Source organism: Drosophila yakuba, chromosome 3R (assembly GCF_016746365.2).
Source record: "Drosophila yakuba strain Tai18E2 chromosome 3R, Prin_Dyak_Tai18E2_2.1, whole genome shotgun sequence".
NCBI lineage: Eukaryota > Metazoa > Arthropoda > Insecta > Diptera > Drosophilidae > Drosophila > Drosophila yakuba.
Genome location: NC_052530.2, coordinates 2,993,960 through 3,017,532, shown reverse-complemented (window position 1 = coordinate 3,017,532; position 23,573 = coordinate 2,993,960). Strand labels below are relative to the sequence as shown.

The 23,573-nt window shown below is 42.4% G+C and overlaps 3 protein-coding genes across 17 annotated transcripts in view; 2 read left to right on the top strand and 1 right to left on the bottom strand.

The window, feature by feature from the left end:
• The first annotated feature begins 656 nt into the window (after positions 1 to 656).
• LOC6535320 (neprilysin-2) lies at positions 657 to 13,372 on the top strand. Of its 2 annotated transcripts, XM_015191575.3 has the most exons (10): positions 657 to 1,006; positions 8,131 to 8,639; positions 8,705 to 8,919; positions 10,172 to 10,348; positions 10,402 to 10,778; positions 10,899 to 10,931; positions 11,716 to 12,125; positions 12,419 to 12,669; positions 12,725 to 12,911; positions 13,032 to 13,372. In XM_015191575.3, the coding sequence occupies exons 1-10, from the start codon at positions 990 to 992 to the stop codon at positions 13,181 to 13,183; spliced, it is 2,328 nt and encodes a 775-aa protein (XP_015047061.1). In that variant the 5' UTR covers positions 657 to 989; the 3' UTR covers positions 13,184 to 13,372. The 2 variants fall into 2 exon arrangements, with proteins under 2 accessions (XP_015047061.1, XP_002095976.1); XM_002095940.4 differs by lacking the exon at positions 10,899 to 10,931.
• A 1,223-nt stretch (positions 13,373 to 14,595) lies between these two features.
• LOC6535319 (eukaryotic translation initiation factor 3 subunit F-1) lies at positions 14,596 to 15,841 on the top strand. Its single transcript, XM_002095939.4, has one exon. The coding sequence runs from the start codon at positions 14,697 to 14,699 to the stop codon at positions 15,537 to 15,539; it is 843 nt and encodes a 280-aa protein (XP_002095975.1). The 5' UTR covers positions 14,596 to 14,696; the 3' UTR covers positions 15,540 to 15,841.
• Positions 15,842 to 17,322: 1,481 nt separating this feature from the next.
• Positions 17,323 to 23,573, bottom strand: part of LOC6535318 (uncharacterized protein CG43427) — a 52,140-nt gene continuing 45,889 nt past the window's right edge. For 5 of the 14 annotated variants that reach the window (XM_015191567.3, XM_015191571.3, XM_039376570.2 and 2 more), the window contains 5 exons: positions 20,899 to 21,973; positions 20,149 to 20,522; positions 19,172 to 20,082; positions 18,792 to 19,000; positions 17,323 to 18,251 (listed from right to left, as the gene is read on the bottom strand). In XM_015191567.3, the coding sequence (XP_015047053.1) occupies positions 18,064 to 18,251; positions 18,792 to 19,000; positions 19,172 to 20,082; positions 20,149 to 20,522; positions 20,899 to 21,973 (2,757 nt within the window). In that variant the 3' untranslated portion in view covers positions 17,323 to 18,063. Of the gene's footprint in view, positions 18,252 to 18,468; positions 18,575 to 18,791; positions 19,001 to 19,171; positions 20,083 to 20,148; positions 20,523 to 20,898; positions 21,974 to 22,544; positions 23,068 to 23,104; positions 23,163 to 23,573 lie in introns of those variants that run through there. The other 9 variants (XM_015191564.3, XM_015191569.3, XM_039376571.2 and 6 more) reach the window with 9 other exon arrangements.

Genomic DNA, 23,573 nt, shown 5'->3' with positions numbered 1-23,573 from the left:
AGGTTTATTTCTAAAAAGTAAGGAAAATGTTGTTATATGTATACTTACTCTATGTATGTCTATCCATGTCCACGGTGTTTCAAATTTAAAGTAAAGTAAAAGTCTCTCCGGCAAAAGATTGGCAAAGCGGTAGAGTTCTTGCATTCTTACTGCAGACATATCGTCACTTTACCCGCAGCTCTTTAGCATTCGCTACGGGTATCTAATAGTCGTGGTGCCTGACTATAGCGATCTCCGCTGTTTTTGGATAAGACTAGGGGTCCGCACCATTTTCTGACGAGCCAAAACCGGGAAAGTATGGGCTTTATGATGAACATTTATAGTATGTTATTATTTTTTTTTGCTCCTCTTAGCGGATCCACGGGTATCTGGTTATCGATGCTAACGCGTTTCTTTTTTATATGACTTGATGACTTCTGCTTTGGCGTACCACAAACATAATTTTGCAAAATACATCCTAAATGGATTCCGTAGTGCGCTAATTTCTGGTATGCTATAATCGATATAACTTGAACTCAGTTCCTCTGTATATAAGCAATGTTCTAAACGAAAAGATTCAGTGTGTAAAATACCTCGCTGCAGAGTATCCAAGTTTCAGCCATGCGGCGGCGAGCTTATCTCTTTTGTTTTTATAAGGGATTGCGATGGAGCGGCGAAGCGCCAGTCGGTCTTCGTTCGTTGCCGAGTTAAGTTCACCGCGATTCCACCTCTGATCTGCGGAGCAGGCATCGGTGTGTGGCAGTTTGTTTCGAATTCCGTGCTGCTGGAGATGGAGCGCTGTGTAAATAAATAAATCGCTAAATAGATGGGCAAACCTAAGTCAATAAACCATTAGGTTTCGAATTGAAGACACTTGCAATCGTGTAACGAACGTTGAGTTTGCATTGAGTGCTGGCTGAGGGCAATTAATTCTTCTTAACCTTAATTAAACCACGTAAAATAAAATATATATTACTAGACCAGGCAGAAGCTAAACCGAATTGGCCAACATGCAGACGGTTATCCAGTAAGTATGGGCACCTCGCCCAAAATTCGATTCCTGTTTTCCCTGAACTCCCAATCTCAATACGAATCCAAAGTAGTGTCGCACAGGCGGTTTCACTATCCATCCTATCCACTTGGCATTCAACCACATATCCGAGGAGGTTGTGTGTAAAAAGAAAGCTGCGCATGATTATTAAAAACTTGTTTTGGGAGGCTTTCAGTGAGACCTTGGCTTATCATTGGAACTGGGCAAACCAAATCCAAAGCACAGAGAGAAAATGCTACACTAAATATAAATGGGCAGAGTCAGAGTCTGTGGCTCCCAAAATATTCTACAGACAGAGTTCCAGTATACGCAGGCCCAAAACTATCTTTTTTTTGGCTATTTAATGTAGTTTGGCTATGACAATTATAAAACGAAGTCCAGCTCCCGACAATGATTCATTTGGCTTTGGATGCCTGGATGGACATTTAAAAACGAGTTTCTGTTGGCCGGGGTTAACTGTTCACTTTTGGGTGAATCGAGTTCAGTCAAACATGTCTTTGGAAAGCTTCACATACGAGCCCAAGAGATTATCTAGTGGTTTTAGAGTCCGATTACTTTGATAAGCAATGTTAAACTTAGGGTAATGGATTTTGCGTGTTTCTGCAGTTGACTAAATAGTACGGTCATTAAAATGTAATCGATTTGTTTCCTATTTTATTATTTTTGTGAATTACCTGTTATTAGTATTTTAGCGCAGGGACGTGTAACCGGAATCGTTTTAGGTACATATGTACGTACTACCGGTTCCCACTGCCCACATCTCATTGTTCTCTGCAGTAGAAAACTTTGGGCAAAAACTTGCTATTGTATTGTTAATTGCACTGAGCATGTTCAATGACTGTGTTTAAGAAGCAAACACAAAATATTTGCTACAGATAAGAAATGCCAGCCAATTTCGGGATTGACTTAACCAAGCATTGTTTACAAGTTCATTAAAACGTCTGCTCTGTGCCAAAACTTTGGATAATCGAATCCGCATAAACACACCGATTCAACATATCAGCTGTTAACATCTTGACCGACCAGGTTTTTTACTTATGTTTATTTCGAGTGTAAACAAAAATGTATTGCTTTCTATTATTATGTATTTATATTCCAGTAGGTGCAGTCGAAAATGAATACACTTTGTTTATGCAAATCTTTCTATGTTAGCTTTGCGTAACTTAAGCTGCTGCCCTTTCCTTAATGGTTCATGGCCTGACCCGCCGTATATGAGTTTCTATCGGTATAAGTCATGCGGATTTAATATTGGACCAAACTTCAATGAAATGCGTTGCAAAGGCAATGCCCGTAAAACAAAGAAAAACCAAACAAAGTCATACCTTTGATAGAATGGCCTATCCGGTTCTACCATTATTTGACTAATACAGAATGTCTTACTTTTGTTCTTGGGTTTTTGTGTTTTTGGGGGATGAAGCAAAAAAGAGCCGAGAATTGCTGACTCTCTTGTTGGACTTGGGCCTATGTTTTTACAGCTCGGCAGCTATTTGCTCAAATTGCATAATTAATTGCACGCAGACCTTAGCGCAACTCCAATTATGGTCAGCACAGTTTTCCTGGCCTTGTGGTTGCGTTTTGTTGGTTTGCCCCGCTGAAGGTGACTTCTGCGGTTAACAGATACTCCATTCCCCTTTGGCATTTACTGGCTTTTCCCCCTTTAACAGCCAAATAAAGTCGTAGGTTACGCAAACGCTGAGCTTTTCTGGACACAAGATCGCCGAATGGGTTTGAAATCGCATCAAGTTGATTCTAAACACAGTTGGTTGGCACTTTCTCTCTGCTTTGATTTTTAATACGACACCCATTATAATCTTTCGGAGAAAGCGGAATTCATTTGGCGAGAGTGTAATTGCGGAGACATATAGACCTATAGGTTTTATTTTTATCGATCGTGGTTGTGATTGCTGTGTAATCTTCTTTACAAAAGCATGATTTTTGGATTAGGATTTTAAATAGGATTTAAAGGTAGCACGACTATAAGATTAAAAGATAGCACCTGTTTTAGAAAACCTGTTGGCAACTGTTTTCCTGACTTGTTCTTAATAAAAAGCCTTAACACGCTTTATAGTGTTCGCACGTTTTGCTAATCAAAACATCCTTATGCCTTTCGCAGTTGTACGAGTACTCTTCGTTAGCAGTTGTTTGTTAGCAATATAGCCAGTAATTTATTGCTCCAGTGGGAGGGTCTGGCTCGTACTGGGTAATTCTTCTGGCTTCCTTATGAGACGTACGTTGTTCGTTAAAAATCAGGTCAGCGACACTCTTAATTCAGGCAAAGGTTCTCCGTAATTCGGGAAGACTTTGGAGCGTGTAGCTCACGTAATGGTAAGGTATTTTATTCGGCTTTCTTCACTTGGGCGTCCTCGTTCTTCTGGCTTTTATTGTTGTTGATGCTGTCTGCGGCTTATTAGTCATTTAGCGCATAATAAAATTATGTAGTATAATTTTTGTACTTGTCATACCGATGATTGATCGTCGCAACTCCGGGACTCTAAATAACTTTGAGTTCAGTTCTTCACGAAATTGAACGTAATTGTTATGCAGTTAATAAGCACAATTAAAATTCGTTTCTTTATTTATTTGCGTACATATTTGCATTAAAAAGTGTTCAATTTTGTTATTGATAAGTCAATACCTAAGGTCAAATCGCGAGTTGAAAATTTCGCCGGCGGCCGTAACGGTTGACGCATATAAAATAAGTAAACTTGGGCCAATTCAATGCTGACTTAGGAAAATTTTAATTTGGTTTGACATGCACGGCACCGTTTGTAGTAACTGCCTTGCGACAGCAGAAAACTACTGCATTCGGCCTTGTCAGTGTATGCACACGGCCAATTGAAGCACCCGCCCTCCAGTGTGACCCCATCGCTCCTCGCAGTCCTCTCAATAAGCGTCCTGCGGTTTGCGGTTTGCCCTGGCTTTGGCTGTGGCGCCTTGCGTTTCCCGCTTTTCCGCGCTCCGCTTTTCCGTTCTTCCGCTTTCCTTCCTGCCCGCAAGCCCTTTGAAGGTAGAAAATTAAATGGCATGGCACTGGGTAAATTGCATTGTCGCTGCTTTTTCTGCCTGCTGTAAATTGCCCTCTTCCTGCTAATAAGTGGGTTTCAACGGTTTGTCGTCGCAGGCTGCAGCTGTTGCTCCATTCCGGGACTCACCGTCGCCCACTTGGCCAAGATCCATCTCCGTGCCGCAACAAATCCACTTAGCTAGCCAAGTTCAAGCCCACGAGATAATGCGATTATTGAAATTTATTGGAGCCCTGCCACTGCAAGACGGCCTATGACGACTAAGAAAATCAAGATTTTTGGGATTTTTGATTGAGTAAAAATATTCTATAGAAGGAAAGTGCGATTTGTTGTGTTTTCATATCATTTTGGACTTTAAAATGAGGGGACAAGTGTTCTTGACAGCATTAGGTCGATCCACTTACTAAATATATCTCAGTGACCTCTTATTGACCACACAAACGCACAGAGGAGAGGACAGTAAGGCTCAGATAAGTGAAATCGCGTATGTGGAAGTTTTTAATTTTCTTTGGGCAATTAAAAGCGCTTATCAACAATTCGGGAAAGAACGCCTGAAACTTAGTCGCCACCGCCATCGCAACCGTATGACTCGCTCAAATTAAAATGTATTAGGTAATTGTGTCTGTGGCACAAATTAACACATGAAAGGCAATTTGTCGTAGCACTTTGCTTGGGCATTACGAAAAGCCCAACAGCCGCAAAAATAGTGACTACGAACCACCCAGTTGCACTGTGTAAGGAACCTCCTAATTGGTCGAATAGGGTTTACTCAGAACATTACATTACATTGAACTGAGTCACTTTGAAAAGCAGTTTTCCTGAGTGATTGGTTCAAAATGGCCATTAGATGGTTACTTTCCCTATTGCCACTGATTTAAGGTGGTCATTTCTGGCTTATTCTTTCTTTGGGAAAAAAAATGGGCTGTGAGCAGTAATTTCATTTCAAATGTAGTTCACCCCACTAGGTGCCTGATCCTGATCCTGATCCATGCCAAATTCTTCAACCAGTTTGACAGAGGGGTGTAGGCCACCTATCATCGACAATTAGGCAAAATACATGGCAAGGTGAATGCTCGTCGATTGGAGAATAGGCTCAAGGGAGAGTATACCCCTTTTTGTGCCAAGAAGGAAGATGATGATACTATAAATTGGTGGCTGTCGATCAGGGCTTGGCATTTTAATGAATACAACGGCAAGGGACACCCAAATAAAATTAAAAACAGTGAAAACAATAAAACCCGAAGTCTAAAAATTGCCAAACGTCATTCACACCACAGGTATTAACTGCGGCGCACATGTGCGTTTTCATGTGTGCATAGTTCGCCTATGTATACGTTTTATTTGTATACCTTTGCAGAGGGTATATTGGTTTCGTCGGAAGATTGCAACGCGTTAAAGGAGACAGGTAGTACATTTTTCGGAAAGGTCTGGATCGTATAACTACATCTTACAGCAGCAAAAGAGATAATCGATAAGTACAGGCAAAGATTATAATGTTATAATTCGTTTTCTTTGAAAATATAAAATTTATTTAATATTCCAATTTCGGACGACCGACCATATTATGTAGTCGAAATATTAAATGATAAGAATAGAAATAAAATCATAGCTTTTTTGTGTTTCGTTATCATAAAGTTATTTGGTATACAAGTTTTCTTTTTCTTTTATTATTAACTGCAAGGGTACGTGGGCTTCGGTCTGCCGGAGTCAAAATCCTCTCATGTTATTCATTCATTTTTCCGAGGAGGGGGTGACTTATAGGTAGATGGCCAGGAGGGCAATGGCGGAGGAACGCCACCTGCACTTGACACATTTATTGGGCAACATAGACAAAGGCAAGGCTTCAAACTGGGCGCCCTGTTGACACGGTCCCCAGTACCACCCGCTCCCTCCTCCACGCCTTTCGCCCACCGCCAACTTGGCCATTACATAACGTTGGCGACACTTGTGCACCCACAGCCGAGAAAGCAAGTGCCCCGCGGCAGCCAATACAGCACGGGTCGAGCACGACCATCGGAATCCGATTTCGAAACGGAACAGAGGTAACCGGAATATGACTATGGTGCGACATTGCGTCAACCGAGCGGAGCTACATACCTCCAATCTGCGTCCCCGGGATTCCGGTGATCCGGCGATCGTGATCTCCGGCTAAAATGCCTCCATGCGCTCACTTAATTGACCAGGAGGATTGTGCTGAGCAACGATCAGTAGTCATATCTCATATTTGGCAGCTCAGAGATTGCGAGTGGGTTATACAACGGAGTGAAAACTTACAAGCTTACTAATTAGTAAGCCGCATTCAATTCGTGTTTATTCCCAGAACAAGAAGAAGCAAATGTAGTTTCTTTCTCCCATATATGTAGATTTTTCATCAATTATATTAATTAAATTTGGCAGCAGTTAAGTTGAGCCTAGCTGTAAAGCACCATAATTATGTCTTTGGATAAACACTTACAAAAGAATGTCATGTGTCTTAGTTTTAAACTCTATTTCCGGGAGCACTGGATAAGCGCGTTATTTGATGTTACTGGAAACAATCTTACATAATTGTTTCTAAATTCGTAATTTGCCCGCTACATCATTACCTCTATATTGCTACCCGTAACAATTAGAAAATATTGCAATGTTCGCATCGTGGTAGGTAATCCAGAACAGTGCACTGAGGTCAGTCTCTCGTGTCGTTCAACTCTGTTAACTCCAAAGCATTACGAGCAATTAATCGCTGGCCAAAATGGTTGAACATATATGGGACTGGTTTGCGATTGACTTCGCTTTAATTTGCGAAATATCGAAATTCGTTCGAGTTTTATCCGGCATGTACACATGTATGTATGTATATATTAGATGGCGCTGACATCGTTCATACACTCCGGGTCAAAATATACAACTTTTATTTAGCCTTTTTTATCAAGTGCTCATTGAAGATGGGTCGCATCCGCTTGGTAAAGTGCAAGTGGCCACAAATGGGAATGGGAATTCTGTGAGGAGTACCTAGAACACACATATTAATCACGAACTGTCCAGTCATTAATATTTTTGGTGCTTGCAATTCTGTGCCATTAGCTTTAGGGGACGTTCAGCTACATTAAACTGAATGATTGATTTAATGTCGGTGACTATAGCGTATTTTTTGGTTAAATACTCAGCTATGACATACTCCGCTGGGTCCTCCCAGCCCGTTTGGTTGTGGAATTCCTCCCCCCAGACCCGCCACTTCCAAATATCTATAAACCTACGAGTATGTATGTATATGTATATTAGGCGGATTAAATTTATACACGGCCTGTGCCTTAATCGCTTGTTTAACGCATCTTCGCCCTGACCCGAAGTACTCGGTTTTAGCTTTATTACGTTACAACTTTTCACAATAATTGAAGCGTGCAAAAACTCATCGCTATGTGTGTATTTTTTTCGCTTCGCCACTGATTTCCCCCAGCTACTAGCTCTTTGACCACGGAAATGGGTGGGCTTTTGAAATTATTTTGCCCGAGGCTTCGTGTGTGCGAAACACTCTCGAATCACATTAAACACAAACGCTCAAATGTGGTAACGAGTTGGACGGCCAAAATGATTTTTCAAACTTGTGTGGGATCATATTATAGTATTAACATTAAACCAGTTAAACGGCGAAATAACAACAATAAAGCTACATATTTCCAAATCAACTACCATTTGGGCTGGTGGGTCCGGGGGAATCGGAAGTTGGTCAACAATTACATGCAGCTGGTAGCAATTTTTGGGTCTAAGAATCCAATCGATCATATGTATATGGAGGATCGCTCTTTCAAATTTAAGTGAGTTCTGACCAAGGGCTCGTAGTAATTTTCATCCTGAATGTTAATGCTTAAAACAAAAACGGGTTCAAGTGAACTCACTATCCTTTATCCTCTTTTTTTTTTTAAATAAACTTTAAATCTAGAAAATTATGCCAAAGACAAGTCTAAATTGAAATAAGTTCAAAGAGCATTTAAAGCTGTGGGTTCATTACTCATAATAATTAAACCTACCGAGATTACTATTTAATTTTACGTTCGTGCTTAGCTCTGATTAACCGAATCAAATTTGTGAAATGCACAGGAACCCCAACTGGTGGCGTCGTCGCAACAAGTTGGAAAGAGGTCTGCTGGTCGCGCTCGGCATCATGTTCGCAGTGATTGCCACCGGGTTCGGGCTCTGGATTAGCGATGCTCTGAGGACGAGCAGTCTCCCGCCGAATCCACAGGCCACTGCCCTCCTCGGTGACAGCACCACTATAAACAAGGTGCCTACGGTCACCGCCTCAAAGGACAAGGCGGGCGCCTCTGGCAACGTGTGTCTCACCCAGGAGTGCATCCACACGGCTTCCACCGTTTTGCGTAAGATGAAGCCGGAGGTGGAGCCGTGCGACAACTTCTACGAGTTCGCCTGCGGCACATACCTCGAGGAGGAGAACATCCCCGACGACAAGGTCTCCATCAGCACCTTCTCCGTGATCTCTGACAAACTGCAGGAGCAGTTGAAGGACATCATCACCGCGGAGCGTCCGAAAACGGAGCCGAAGCACTTCCGACTGCCCAACCTGCTTTACAGGGCCTGCATGAACAAAAGTGAGCCACTTAATAGATCATTCTAATTATCTGCTATTGCGATACTATATTTAAATATTACGCAGCTCTAATCGAGACGCTGGGCCCTGAGCCCATAGCTCGAATGGCCGAGAAGCTGGGCGGCTGGCCGCTAATCAAGGGAGAATCTTGGAACGCGGACGACAGCTGGACCTGGCAGGAACAGGTCAAGAAGTTCCGCACCGCCGGATTCAGCATGGACTACATCATCGACTTTTCGATAGGAGTGGATTTGCAGAACAGCACTAAGCGGCTTATAGATGTGAGTTTGTAATTTGAAGTATGTTAATTTGCAATGTCTTACAGTACACAGTATATAATATGATTACAAAAACACATCTTAACGGGAAAGGTAGAAATGACAAGACATTGCAAATCCAAAAGTATTTGGGATCAAGTGGGGATTATATATAAGCATTTAACTAGCTACAAATATTGAAACCCGATGGGGTTGTTTATATTAACTGCTTGTACATTCCGACGTCTTCTGAAATCGCAGAATATGTAAAGAAAGCTGTCCGATAAAAACCAATTGGTGGCCCTCAGACAAATAATTAAATATCCCTTTTTCTAAAACACTACATTTCGTTGTCGCAAGTTAATCGTATTCAAAATTCTCACGTTTAATTACTCAACCTATTTGTAACAAGTCCTAAAAGAGGGTTTTTGTCAAAAGTAGCACATTTTACTCAAGCTGAAGATCCATATATCATATATTATATCTATGTTTTTTATATATTTAAGTGCTCAGTTAAATTTTAACGTACATTTTGCTCAAATACACTTCTTACCCTTCCTCTCTACTTTTTTAAAATACTACGGTAACATCGGATCATTAGATCTATTTGACCAGTTTTTCCAAACAATATTCCAATATTATTTTACTTTTGCCCCACTCTAAGCGAAGGCTCACTCCTTTGCGATCAAAGTCTTGTGCAAGCCTCTACTAAAATTATTTACCTTATCTCTTAGCTGAATATGTTATCACTCTTCTTTTGCATCACTTTATTAGGTCAATTATATCACCATGTCAACATGGTTTTATGAAACGCAGATCAACAACCACTAAAATTCTGGAGCTAACTTCAAACAGATGCCATTTACACTGACTTTAGTAAAACATTTGACTCTGTTTATCATTCTCTTCTGGTATGGAAACTTGGTTAATCAGGTTTCCCTGTTGATCTTCTAAATTTTATTTAACGGGCTCTTTTAAAAAATTTTCTTTCTTGTATTCTCCGAGTCATATCCGGGGTTCCACAAGGGACCGCTTTTTTTACCTTATTTATTAACGACCTTCCCCTAGTAATAAAACGTTCGCTTTTAGTTAGATCCAAGTAATATTTATATGTATATTTCCCCGTTCCTTTGTTATTTTGTATGAACGTCAAGATATCGTGCACAATAAGCTTCAGAAATGTTTAACATTAATTTATTTGTATTTTCAGAATAAATAATGTAATAAGAATTTTAATAGGATAGATGTTTTAATAGGATATCTCCTTATTTTTAAGCTGGATCAGTCTTCTCTGGCCTTGAGTCGCGAGTACCTCGTGAAGGGATTCAATGAGACCCTGGTAACGGCCTACTACGAGTATATGGTAGACATCGCGGTCCTTTTCGGGGCCAATAGGGATTTGGCCAAGACGGAGTTGCTGAGTTCGTTGGAGTTCGAGATCGCCCTTGCCAATGTAAGTATCTGACAAAGATTGAATTTAGGAGCATCAGCACCTTTTTTCCGTAGATCTCCTGGCCCAACGAGAAGCGTCGCAACTCCTCTGAGCTGTACAATCTAAGGACCACCGCGCAGCTTCAGGCCGCATACCCCTACGTGCAGTGGGTGGACTACATGAACGCCCTGCTGCCGGAGGGGCTGAACGTGGCTGAAGACGAGATGATCAACCTGTCGGTGCCCAGCTTCTTCGAGGAGCTTGGAAAGCTGCTGGGCAGGACGCCAAAGCGTGTCATCGCCAACTATATGTTCTGGCGCATCCACGGCTTCTCTGTGGGATTTCTGAGTGAGGAGTTCCGCAAGCGGCAGCTGGAGTACGCCACTGCCCTGTCCGGGCGCCAGGAACAGGAGGCTAGGTGGAAGGAGTGCGTCGACATCGCCACGAGCAGGTTAGTGGGGGATCCTTACAACCCCTTCCCAGGATTAATGTCATAGGGGGGCTTCTATTTCGTGTCTCGAATCTCTGCCCTGTTTCTGTATTTTTTTTTTGATTTCTTTGTGATTTGCAGCATGGATGAAATATGCGAAGAAGATTTCTATAGGTACTTATTTAGAGAACTGTTTTCTTCAAACAGAACTGTTTTCCTCAAACAGAACTGTTTTCTTCAAAATGACCAATTTACACACATATCATGCATTGTCAAAGAACACTCCAAACCGAACCCGCCTGCTCAAACCGATTATTTACTCTTCATTTGTATAATTCGGTATACGAAAGTTGTTTAAGAACTCATAATTTCGGTTTTAAACTGCAATAGTAGGAAAACTAATCAAAAATAATGATAAACGCCCACAACCGCCTAAAACTGTCCCACAATTTTCAGTGTTGAGTTCATTCGTGTTATTATTTGTTTTTCCAATTTCTGGTGATACGCCAAACCCGAAAGCCGAAAACCACAAAAAAAGAAGATTTCACATTGTATATGTCGAAGTGTCGACTTTCCTTATTGGGTTACCTGTTTCTTTGTTGGCGTTTTCTAGAGTCATTAAGCAAATAAGCCGAAAATGTTGATGTTCATGTGTAATATAAAGGAGTCAGGAGTCTGTAGAGCATCGTAATAATAATGAGCACTTTTTGTTTCACGCACATTGGGTGCAAGTGCCCTCAAGGTCCTAACATTGTTCAAAAGCTCATTGTGCTCGCATCATTGCGACCTATTCCAACCAGAGCCCAATCTCCCGTCCCAATATTGTTATTTGCGTTGTGTACATCCACCATTTTAATAACTGCACACTTCATTCAACAATCTCCAACATCCGACATCACACTGAATCGAAACGCCACCACGCGCCATCTAATCAATCGGTTATCACGTCGAATCCCAGTCTCGGCATTTCCGTGGGATCGCTTTATGTGGGCAAGCACTTCCACAAGGACTCCAAGGCCAACGCCCTGGAGATGGTCAACGAAATCCGCAACGTGTTCAACGACATCCTCGACGAGGTCAATTGGATGGACTCCAAGACAAAGGAGGAGGCCAAGCTAAAGCTGCACAGCATGGCCACCCACATCGGTTATCCAGACGAGATGCTTGACAACGAGAAGCTGGCCGCCTACTACGCCAAGCTCGACATCGATCCCGACAAGTACTTCGAGTCGTTCCTGGGCATGAACATATTCGGCACGGATTACTCCTTCAACAAGCTCCGTTTACCGGTCAACAAGACGGACTGGGTTCGCCACGCCCGCCCGGCGATCGTGAACGCATTCTACTCCTCCTTGGAGAACAGTATTCGTAAGTCCAACTCAAAAATAAATTCGGTGAAGGATTTTCTGAATTTTAAAGAAACAAATTAGTTTGGCCTAGCTACCGTCTTTATTCGCTTTTACAGAGCGTTTTTAAATGTGTCGTTTTTTTGGACCGGTGTAAACTCTTGAAAATCTCATAAAATTTAAATCTTCAATTTGTGTGCCTCCAGCTTTGATACGGTGGTAAAGCTTTTTAAATTTGTTTCTGTAGTCTTAACAACAAACCAGCAACCAGCGACCAGCAATTTCGCTACTACTAATAGTTATATTTTTTTTTAGAATTCCCGGCCGGAATCCTGCAGGGACACTTCTTCAACGCCCAACGTCCGAAGTACATGAACTTTGGCGCAATTGGTTACGTCATTGGTCACGAGATCACCCACGGTTTCGACGACCAGGGTCGCCAGTTCGACGTGAAGGGCAACCTACGGGACTGGTGGCACCCGGACACCCAGAAGGCCTATCTGGCCAAGGCGAAGTGCATCATCGAGCAGTACGGCAACTACACCGAAACGGCCACGGGACTGAACGTAAGTGATTCCGCTCCGGAGGGCAATCCAGGTTCTAACGATCCTTTTCCGGCAGCTGAATGGCATCAACACCCAGGGGGAGAATATCGCCGACAATGGTGGCGTCAAGGAGTCTTACATTGCCTACCGCAGATGGGCTGAGAAGCACGGACCGGAGGCAAAGCTGCCCGGATTGGACTACACCCCGGAGCAGATGTTTTGGGTGGCAGCCGGACAGACTTGGTGCGCTAAATACCGCAAAGGTAAGAACATGCCAAGCAATCGTAATACGTACTCAGGGTATTTAACACAAGGCACCACCTATCATTGGTTTTTATGTAGATCATAATCCATGTTGATCAAATCTGTATTTATTCTTTTAGAATCTCTCAAGATGCGTATTACTACCGGAGTGCATTCGCCATCCGAGTTCCGAGTCCTTGGGTCACTCAGCAACATGAAGGACTTCGCCAAGGACTTCCAGTGTCCGGAGGGCTCACCCATGAATCCGGTCCAAAAGTGCGAAGTTTGGTAGGACCTGCTCCGGCAGTGACTACATGGTATTGTATCCGCCGCGACACTATTTGCTAATCGCAAGTAGGAATACACATACAATACCAAGCGTATTTATGCTAAGTGCGCATTACATATGTAAAAATCGTATTTAATAAAAAATGTGTTTATTTGTAAGAATTTTGACAATATTTACCGCTTTCTGTAATAATTTTTCTCATTTTATTTTCACTTCGCTTTCGGACATAAAAACATTCCTTGGTTATTTTTGTCATAATAGAAACAACAATTGATGATTGTTCGCGTTTCGACAATATCGAAATCAAGATTTAAAGATAAATTTGATTTATAAGACCATATCTATGGTAAGTATGCTGATAGCAAGTTTTAATTCAAGATTGATAAATATTTACTAAAAACACATTTTCGAATACCTTCATTCTAGCGGAATCTCTCTATCTATTCGTCTAATATATCTGCTGCGTTCTCCTAAAAATGTATTTTTGTATCTCCCTATAATAATGTTAGCAGACTTAGGCGATGAGATATTTTCATTTAAGTATCTTGGAGCGGCACAAAACATTGGGCATACCCATTACCCAAACAGACCCCGTGGAACTCCGTATAATAACAGAGCAGATCACCCAAATTGGCCTTTCGAATATTCCTTCCGGTCACCAGGAAACTGAACAATGGATTCGTTTATGGCGACCTGGCAGCCCAGATACTTTAGGAAATTTTGTTAGGTTATTAAAATTAAATTGTTGCTTTGTTTCTTGTCTTGTTACATTTTTTAATTCAATAACAAATTATGTTATTATTTATTAGCTTATCAACTGTACATCTACTTATATTATCTACATTCTCATTTTAATGTTTACTTCCATTACTCGCAGTAAAAGGGTGTTGACATTTCTTTTTGCACTTCCACTTGCTGAGTAAGGGGTATCAGATGGACGGGAAACTCGACTATGCAGTTCTTTCGTGTTTAATTATATTTTCTTAATCAGAATCACTTCAGAATCGATCTGTCGCTGTGATCTTGGTAACTATTAAAGCTAGGAAGTTGAAATTAAGCATGCAAATTCTTGTGAAGCGGACGCAGAACATTACCACGCCCACTTTAACACCCACAAACAGAATAAAAGTCACATTAAAAAATATTTTATTTTGCAGTCCTCTTTTGCCAATTTTTAAATAAACAAACATTTCTTGTTAGAAGCGTTGTGTGAAAACCACACAGGGCAGTTTTGTTTATGACAGTGTAAGGCAGGTTTAACAGGTAGTTAATGATTAAATTCAAATTTAAATAAAATGTTCAATGAACTAACGCTTGCCACCGAATTTCATCGATACATCGTATTGCCGATATCGATAAGCAACCCACGACAGCCGCGATAGCTCCAAAGGCCATCCCCCGACACCCGCACTATCGATAGGTCTTTTTCTTGCATCCCTAAAACATACGCTCAGCGTGGCTAAATAGAAATTTTGACGGAAATTCCTCTTGCAAATCTACGCCAGCAGAAATTACCATGTCGGCCCTCAATCTGACCGTGCGCGTGCACCCGGTGGTGCTCTTCCAGGTGGTGGACGCCTTCGAGCGGCGGAACGCGGACTCGCACCGTGTCATCGGCACCCTGCTCGGTTCTGTGGACAAAGGTGTGGTGGAGGTTACCAACTGTTTTTGTGTGCCGCACAAGGAACACGACGATCAGGTGGAGGCAGAACTGAGCTACGCCTTGGACATGTACGACCTCAACCGCAAGGTGAACTCCAACGAGAGCGTGGTGGGCTGGTGGGCAACCGGTAACGACGTGACCAACCACAGCTCGGTAATCCACGAGTACTACGCCCGCGAATGCAACAACCCGGTGCATCTCACCGTGGACACCTCGCTCCAGGGCGGAAGGATGGGCCTGCGCGCCTACGTCTGCATTCAATTGGGAGTGCCCGGCGGCAAGAGCGGCTGCATGTTCACACCCATTCCTGTCGAGCTGACCAGCTACGAGCCGGAGACATTTGGACTCAAGCTGCTCCAGAAGACCGTCGGCGTTTCGCCCGCCCACCGTCCCAAGACCGTGCCGCCTATGCTAGACCTGGCTCAAATCTCGGAGGCCTCCACAAAACTTCAGTCCCTGCTGGACCTCATTCTCAAGTACGTTGACGACGTGATCGCCCACAAGGTGACGCCCGACAACGCCGTCGGCCGACAGTTGTTAGACCTTATCCACTCCGTGCCGCATATGACCCACGAGCAGTTCACCCAAATGTTCAACGCCAACGTGCGCAACCTCCTGCTGGTCATCACGCTCTCCCAGCTCATCAAAACTCAGCTGCAGCTCAACGAAAAGCTCACCTTCCTGCCCGCCGCCTAGAACGAGGGCTGTTGTTGAATTGGTGATATCTACTAAGGGCGCAATTGTAAATGGACTCTTTTTTATTCATGGGTCTACGTAATAAAGTGCTCGAGTGGGCAAAAAAAAAAAAACTTGTATCGATTAATCTGGTCAGAATGCATTCATACTAGACAAACGTATAATTCAAAGGCAAAATCAGCAAGCAAGTGACACCCCGACGATCAATGAATATGTGGCGTTTATAGGAGCATTTAATTATACGAAAGTCTCTAACACAACAAAAAAAAATAAAATGAAGCAACAAACTGCGCGTAACACAAGATGTTTTTAGATTCTTCGGTTTGACATTACTTTCGTACAAATGTCATGGGCTCGTACATTCGTACAAATGTTTGTGTGGACTCTACCGTTCTATAGGGTTTTTAGGGAGTCGCTTCGGTCCTGTGTTTATTGTGAAAATGGTACACACAGTGGCACAGCTGCGAAAAATAAAATAGCACCACATGCCCAGTAAAACTTTGAATAAGTCTCCTACCTTTAATTTAGGATTTAAAAAGAGCTGAAACACCTTTTTAGAAAGGTTAAACAATTCACTTATTGGGAAATGACAAATAACTACAATTGTTATTTTTATTCATATCCGACCAAGGCTCTCATCTGACCCTAAAAAGATCATCTATTTTTCGCATGTCCAATTTAAATGTTCCTTGACGAACTTCATGCGCTTGGGTATATCTCTCCCATTTAAACGAGGGACTTTTCGTGGACTACAACCTTTTACACCATGTTCCCTTAGACATGTGAGAACTGTAGCGGATATGTTAAGATCCTTTTTCAGTTCGGTAGCAGCGTCACATCACGTTTATCCGAAATGCAAAGCTTTCCCCGTCCCATTTTAATACATTTTTTAAGGTATGTTTAAAAATAATGTTGAAAATAGAAAAAAAAAAGGAATAAAATAGGCGGGGCATCACAAGGAAACAAACATGCGCTGCGTCTGTCTGTGCAATTTACATGCCTATTACCTATTTAAATATATGTGCATAGTTTTTCCGCAATTTAGTTCTCAGAATGCGCAGGTACAAAGGCTTATTTTTCATTTAAATCTATTTGCGCCGGAATGAAGATAGCGGGCGAAGAAAATTGAGAGTATAGTACAAAGAGCATTAACTAGATTACTCTAAGAAGTTATTTAGGAATAATTATAACGCCTAGGAAATAATACAGTTGAGAAGATCAGCGGGGTGTGTCCTCTTCAGACGTCGGAGGGGAAGAGGACTGGCGAGACCACTCGCCAATGAGTTTGTCTGTCTGGGAATCGGCTGCTGTGAAGGTTGATCTAATCACCCATCAGAGTTATCCGGAGATCACTTAGAATAGCGTAAATGGAGACATACAAAGGAAGCCTGAACGCACGCTGAGCAGCTCGTGTTTGAACATTTCTCAGCCTGGATGCCGTTCCCCAAACTTGACTGAAAAAGGTCCATGTACGTTTTATTATCGTCTTGTGAAGTGGGACTTTTGTTGAGAGTAATGCGACAGGATGACAGGTAGAAAGGGACAATTTTTTTTTTAATGGAGCAATAGAATGCTAAAAGGTTGCACTTGATTAAATTTTTAGAAATGGCTTACGGCTTTTTCCAACTTTAAAGAAATATATCTCCGAGTCCTTGCAGTATTACCCCAAAAATATCTTAGATTTACTATATTTTTATTATTTTCGGCCCCCCGCAGATATTGATCATGTTAAAAAAACACTTTTTTCATTGAAATAGTTTAATAAAAAAGTACAAGAAATTAATATATCTTCTTCTTCTACAGAAAAATTATTCATATTTTTTAAAGTTAATTATACAATCCAAGATGTGTATAGAATATACAAATGTATGCGTAATTACAATAAATAAAAATAACTGATATTAGAAATTAAATCTTTCACGTTATTTGCTCCTCTAATGAAGTTTAAAGGTATGTATGTATGTATATAATATATAACCTTATGTGGATGGGTGTTTGTATATAGTTTTAGGTACATTGGATACGTCGTTAGGTATTTTAAGTGGGCAGTAGCGTGTACAATAAGTTAAATTTAGAAACAAGCGAATTCTCGGCACGAAAAGAAATTGGTAGAATGGTACAATTATAAAATTTTAACACTTTAAAGTTTATCTTTTTTTTGTTTTTGTCTTTTTTTTATTTTCAACACACATTTTAATTGAACTGTAAATCTTACTTTGATTATAGAGAGCTTGACTTTTAAACATGTAGAATATGTTGTATAAAATGTTAAAATCTAGCTAAAAACATTAAATCATTTCGTACGGATGCATATAGAAGTGATTAATATTAATCTAAAACATTTTGGATTCGACTTTCCTCTCAACATATGTGGGTATATATGTGAACATACGAATGATCATCTCTATTTAATATCTATGTATTACTAGTACAACAACAACAATCAATGTCGCAAAAGCAACAGAGCAACAACAACACCAATTTTATTTTATAATCAACTTCCGTTTCCTTGGCAAGGACTCAGTTAGACGCAGCTGAACTTAATTCCGTCGTCACTGGAGTAGCAGTTTTGGCAATGCAGCTTGTGGTTTCGCACACGGACATCGGTTCCATTGAGGCCATCTCCCAGCTGGACGTGGCAGACGCAACACTTGAAGCAGTTGATGTGGTAGAACAGCAAAAGCGACTCGATGATCATGGCAGCGCCGCGGCCTGTGGAATTTTTGAAAGGAACATTTAGCATAGTTGCAGGATTGGCAAACATCTAGAGTTAAGCAAATTTATAATTAAAAGCTTGTTCTATTTTGTATAATCTGTGCACAATTGTAACAAAAGTTAAGTGATTGTAAGCCGCGTTACCGTAGAATACAAAAATAAGACAAAATAAAGGCTGTAGCTAACACCACGGCATACATATTATTTAATATACCTAAAATATTTCAAATTGTTTTTCTAGTCTTTTTAAAATTACACCCATACAATATATTTCAGCGCTTTGTGCACCTGCCGACAATTGTCGTGAGTGCAGCCCAGATCTGGCACAGACATGTAAGTGAGATTGAAAACTTATTGATAAAGAGTTTATAACCATGGAAGGAGAAAGCATTAAATGATCGACCGAACACAACCATGAGACACAACCATGAGACATATATAAGATGCTCTCTTGACAACAAGCCTAAAAAATGTTCTCAAAAAATGGACGATGAATAAGAGGGGTACGGGGTTTAAAAGAAAAACTATAACACTCACAACCAACGTAGTAGCAAAGTTTACCTAATTCGTCGCCACAATGGGAGCACTTCTTTTTGCCACTGACGCTTAGTACCTTCTCCTGCCCTTGACTGCTGTTGCCATTGATGCTGCTGCCATTCGTGACATTCTTCACATTCTTCAGCTCCTGCTGCTGCTGGTAGACATTGTTGCCATTTACCTGGCTATAGTGTCCGTTGCTATCGAAGCTATTGGTAAATAAAAATATAATTATTATAAAGAGTATAAAAAAACATAATTTTTACCTAAATGGTAAGCTATCACATTATATCTAAATAATGTCCTTTAGCAATTATTGATCGAAGCTTTAGTTTATAGGGAAGTAGAATTTGCTTTGCCACCTAGATTGTTCTACTCACCGCTTTCGATCGCCGATTCCTTTGCTCTGCACCCGCTCCGTCAAAGTTTGTATAATGGAATCGGGCAACGGTTTGCCCATTGACTTGCCCGCCGGTATAGGTCGCCCATTAAGTTGCTCAATGCGTCGTTGCTCTGCCTCCTGGAGTAGCCAGTGGTTGTTATTGTAGAGGGCTCCGCCGTAGTCCGGCATGGATTTGCGCTTTTGCTGGTGGGACGACAACCATGCCACATCGCTGGTCTGTTGGCTGTCATAACTTCTCCGCTGCTGCACCTGCACCCACCCGTCCGCGTATTTTGGTTTGGGGGTGGCACTTAGAGCGAGCAGTGTGTTTCTGGACATATTGCTCAAGTTTTGTGCCGACTGGTGATGGTAAGCTGTCGCTACCGGCGCTTGGATGGAATACCCTTGACCGGGGAGCCGTGGCGACATTGGTGTTTCAGCGATCTTTACCAGAGAGCCACCGTACGGAGCTGGTTTTTGCCGCTGCCTCGTGCTAACCGCATAATCTGGCTCTAGGCCATGGCCAGTTGCATTCAATTGCATAGCCCTCAAAGGCTTTGTTGGTGGCGTTGGCGGCAACATCAGACAGTTGGAGAACTCGTTTAGATCTGACATGGACTTGCGGTAGTCCGTGTCCATCTGCTGATATGCATGCAGACCCAATTGTTGCTGCTGCTGCGGAACATTGGCGTAAATCTGCTGCGAATGCGGTGGTGGCATTGAAACCTGGTGGTGTTGCGATGGTTGGAAGGCACTTAGCATTCCGTTTCCGATTCCTAGGCCGTGGTGCAGATCCTGCAACGAGCGCCGGTTGTTCGACATCAGCATCTTGGCTCCGTGATGCAACTCTCGTCGAGCAATATTTTCTCGGAGCACAAGATTCTCACGTTGCCGTTTTAGTTCCTCCTGCTGTGAAAGAGTAGAGTTAGACGCAGTGTTCTTTGCTAAGCATACTTTTTTTGTGCCCAAACTTACCGAAAAGTGAAGTAGCTCGCGTTCCACCCGCAACATCTCTCCCTGCTCCCGGATCTTATCCTCAATGGACTGCATCTTGGCATTGGCCGTTGCTGTAGCTTCGCTCAAAGATTGGGTGGCCGCAGCTGCGGCCGTCGCTGATTCTGTCCAGGACTCGGCCGAGTTTCCCCTGACCGTCTGGAGAAGCGGCGTCTGGGCAGCAAGGATGCTCTCATTTTGGTATATAACTTCACCCACTTGGGCGGTCGACGGTGGTGGAGGCAAGGGCGGGGGCGTGGCCTCTGACTGTGTATCGTTCTCCTCAGAGGAGTTTGTGTAGTGTTCACTGCTCTGACGCGAATGGTTTTCAGAAACTCCAGAATCGCGACTTTCGCCTTCGACAGTAATAAGCAAATTATGAGGTTTATATTGGATTAAATTTTTATTATGATATCAGCAGCAAAAGTCAACTATGTACTTATATCTAAGAGCAAAGGAAAGGTCTAACCCTTTGGAACAGATAATTAGTTCCTTCAAAACAAAATTGAGAAAGCATCTCAGTGAAAGCTTTGTCAGCTCCATGAGAGACGCACACTAAACGGCTTTTGTATACTTAACCTCGCGGGGCAAATGGGGCCAGTCGACACCCTTCCAGCTTGTGATTTGCTTATTGCTATCTTCTCTCGTTTATGCCCTGTTGGCTTTTGTTATCGGCTTTCTTTCACACACATCAAAGCTTTTGCAGCTATACAAAAACCTATATCGACTCACCTGTATCAGAACTGTCGCAGAGTCCCGCCTTGATGTACAGCTGCTTCTCCAGTCGCCGCTCCTCCTGCAAGAGCTGCGCCATATCCGGCGGCGGGGCCACCGTGAGCTCGAGATAGGTTTCCATGTCGTCGATATCGCCGTCGGTTTCGATGCCCAGAAAGCTGGAGCGCTTGTTGCGCAACTCCTTCTTGATCCGTTTGGTCGAGTTTATCCGCTTGATAGGCGGAGAGGGCTGGGCAGGTTGTCCCTCAAGGTGCCGGCGAGTGCCGTTCGATATGGTCTCGTAGGTGTTGTCCGATGACCAGGTGTCTGTGTTGTGGCCAAGACTGCTGGCCAGTCCATCCAGGTCGTCTATATGGCCCTCGTCCAACGGAATCGGACTCTCGGTGGGCGGTGGCGGTGGCTTCTCCTTGGGTGGCTCCATCAGCCCTACTGGCGCTCCCACTGATCCCTGACTAATCTCCAGGGCAGAGTACAAGATCTCGACATTTTCGTAGACAGGCACCGGCCTTAAATGCTTAGGGGCATCGTAATAGGGCTCCGTGGTCTTCGGCACTTGGTAGTACGGCTCTGGTTGTTCCCCAGGAGTTGTTGGTGGCACAGGGGTCGCTGCCGATGTTGCTGCTGTGCTGCTCTCTTTTTGATTCCTGCTGTTGTTGGTTTGATTAGGGCTTTGATTATTTTCGTTATTTTTGATGATTTGGTTGTTTGGAATGCTTCTTCTATGACTTCTTAGCGTCGCTTGGATCTGTGTGTTTATCGTCATCGTTGCTATCTGTTCATTATCTACTTCATGCATAGATATAGTCGAGCTGACATTCTCATAGATGGGCTCTCGTCCCCCCTGCATCTGCTTATCCGTTTTATTTGGCATTTCCCCATCCTCGTTATGTAATTCCCCTTGTTTAATGGACTCCTCATCGTGCCGCTCTTCGCCATTTGCCACCTGCTCCTCCGGCTGATCTCTCAACTCCTCCTTCTCTTCCTGCTTCTGTGGATGTTGTGCCTTGTCCATTGGCTTGGTTCTCGCTTCGCGATCAATAGCTTGCAGTGCCAATTCAAGAGCTTCGTTGATCTGTAGGGTGGGATGAAGTGGGCGTGACATGGCGAGCGAGCGAGAAAGCATCAAAAGCGTGCATGACAGAAAGAGAGAAAAATGCGCATGGATCGCATGAGTTTTAGTAGGTTCAAACAGATGCTGTTTGGCTAATTAAACAAAAACAAATTAACATAAAGAAATTAAATTAAAATTTACGCCGCATATTGTATAACCCATAGCTAAAGGGGAAACAGAACAATGCACTTCCCGGAATCAGCACGACAATACACCCAATATATAGGCTGATTACCAACTAGATTATCTGGAACTGGAGCAAAGTCATATAACTATGTGCTTCTACTCGGATTATAATTGGTCGAATAAAATTGGTAGGGTTTTTTATTTAAAAGAGTAAGAAGTCAGTAAGTAAGAAGTCAGTTAATTCAAAAATATGTCGCCTTCGTTGGTCGACTGAAGTGTTCGTAACGTAACCGACAAAAGAAGTGCTTTTGTCCCTTCAAATAATATGTGTGCATGCCATTTTATCACCTTTTTCCGATCCCTATAAACTCGCACGAGATTCCAAGAACCGAAACCATACGCTTACCCCTGGTGTATGATCGATACGATTCAACGAATTGGAGCGCTGCAATCACTTTAGTTGGTATCTGTGGGATGTAGTTTAGGTACTGTCCAATGCGAATAACTCGCGATTGTATTATTACGGTGTGCCGTAAAGATAACACACAGACGCAAGTGTGGGATCAATAATATACGGAACTACCCCGCCAGAACCAATTCCGTGGAAAGCTTTAAGTATACTAAACGTAGGCGCTGCAGCGTCAAATTGGCAATTTGTTTAGATACCAAGGGGTACCAATACCAAACCAGGGCGTACAGACGGGGGTTGGATGCAACTGCACGACCCCCCAAAGTATGCAGCGCCGAACTGAAGCTGAACTGAAACCCCACTAGACGGATGAGTGACTTTGGTCATTTTATACAAGCACTAAGTGGGTAAAACGCAACATGCAATGCAACTTAGAACGAATACAGGCGAGACAACAAAACAAACAGAAATAAAGGGAGAACATTGAAAAGAAGAGTACAAACAGCATAACACAAAAGGCACAAACTAGGGGGAAATGATATTGAGAGACCGCTTACCTCGGAAATTGTATACTTGCAACAACTTTTGCTGGCAGTAAGCATGTAAGCTATGCAACTGCATTAAAAGATAAGTCATATTTAAAAGTTTTTAGCCGAGAAAAGAGGGCAAGGCATGTAAGAGAAATATATACACGAATTATGACAAAAGGTGAATAAGATAGCATGTACAATCAAGCCTTAAACAAAAACCCTCAACCTATGGTATAAGGATGGGAAATCCAGGGGATCGGGAAACGGCATTATGTAGACATGTGGAATATCAGGATCCATTGCTTTGCCCACATCTATTGATTGCTATTTTTTTAAATCATTTTCTCTTTCTCTGTAGTTTGAACTTTGCTAGCAAATTTAAAGTCACTTCACGGAGCCGACGTTAATAACATACGCATAACATCTAAAATCAACTTTACACAAAATAAACATTTAATTTCTACGCCTATTTGATACACTGTTTGCATCTACATAA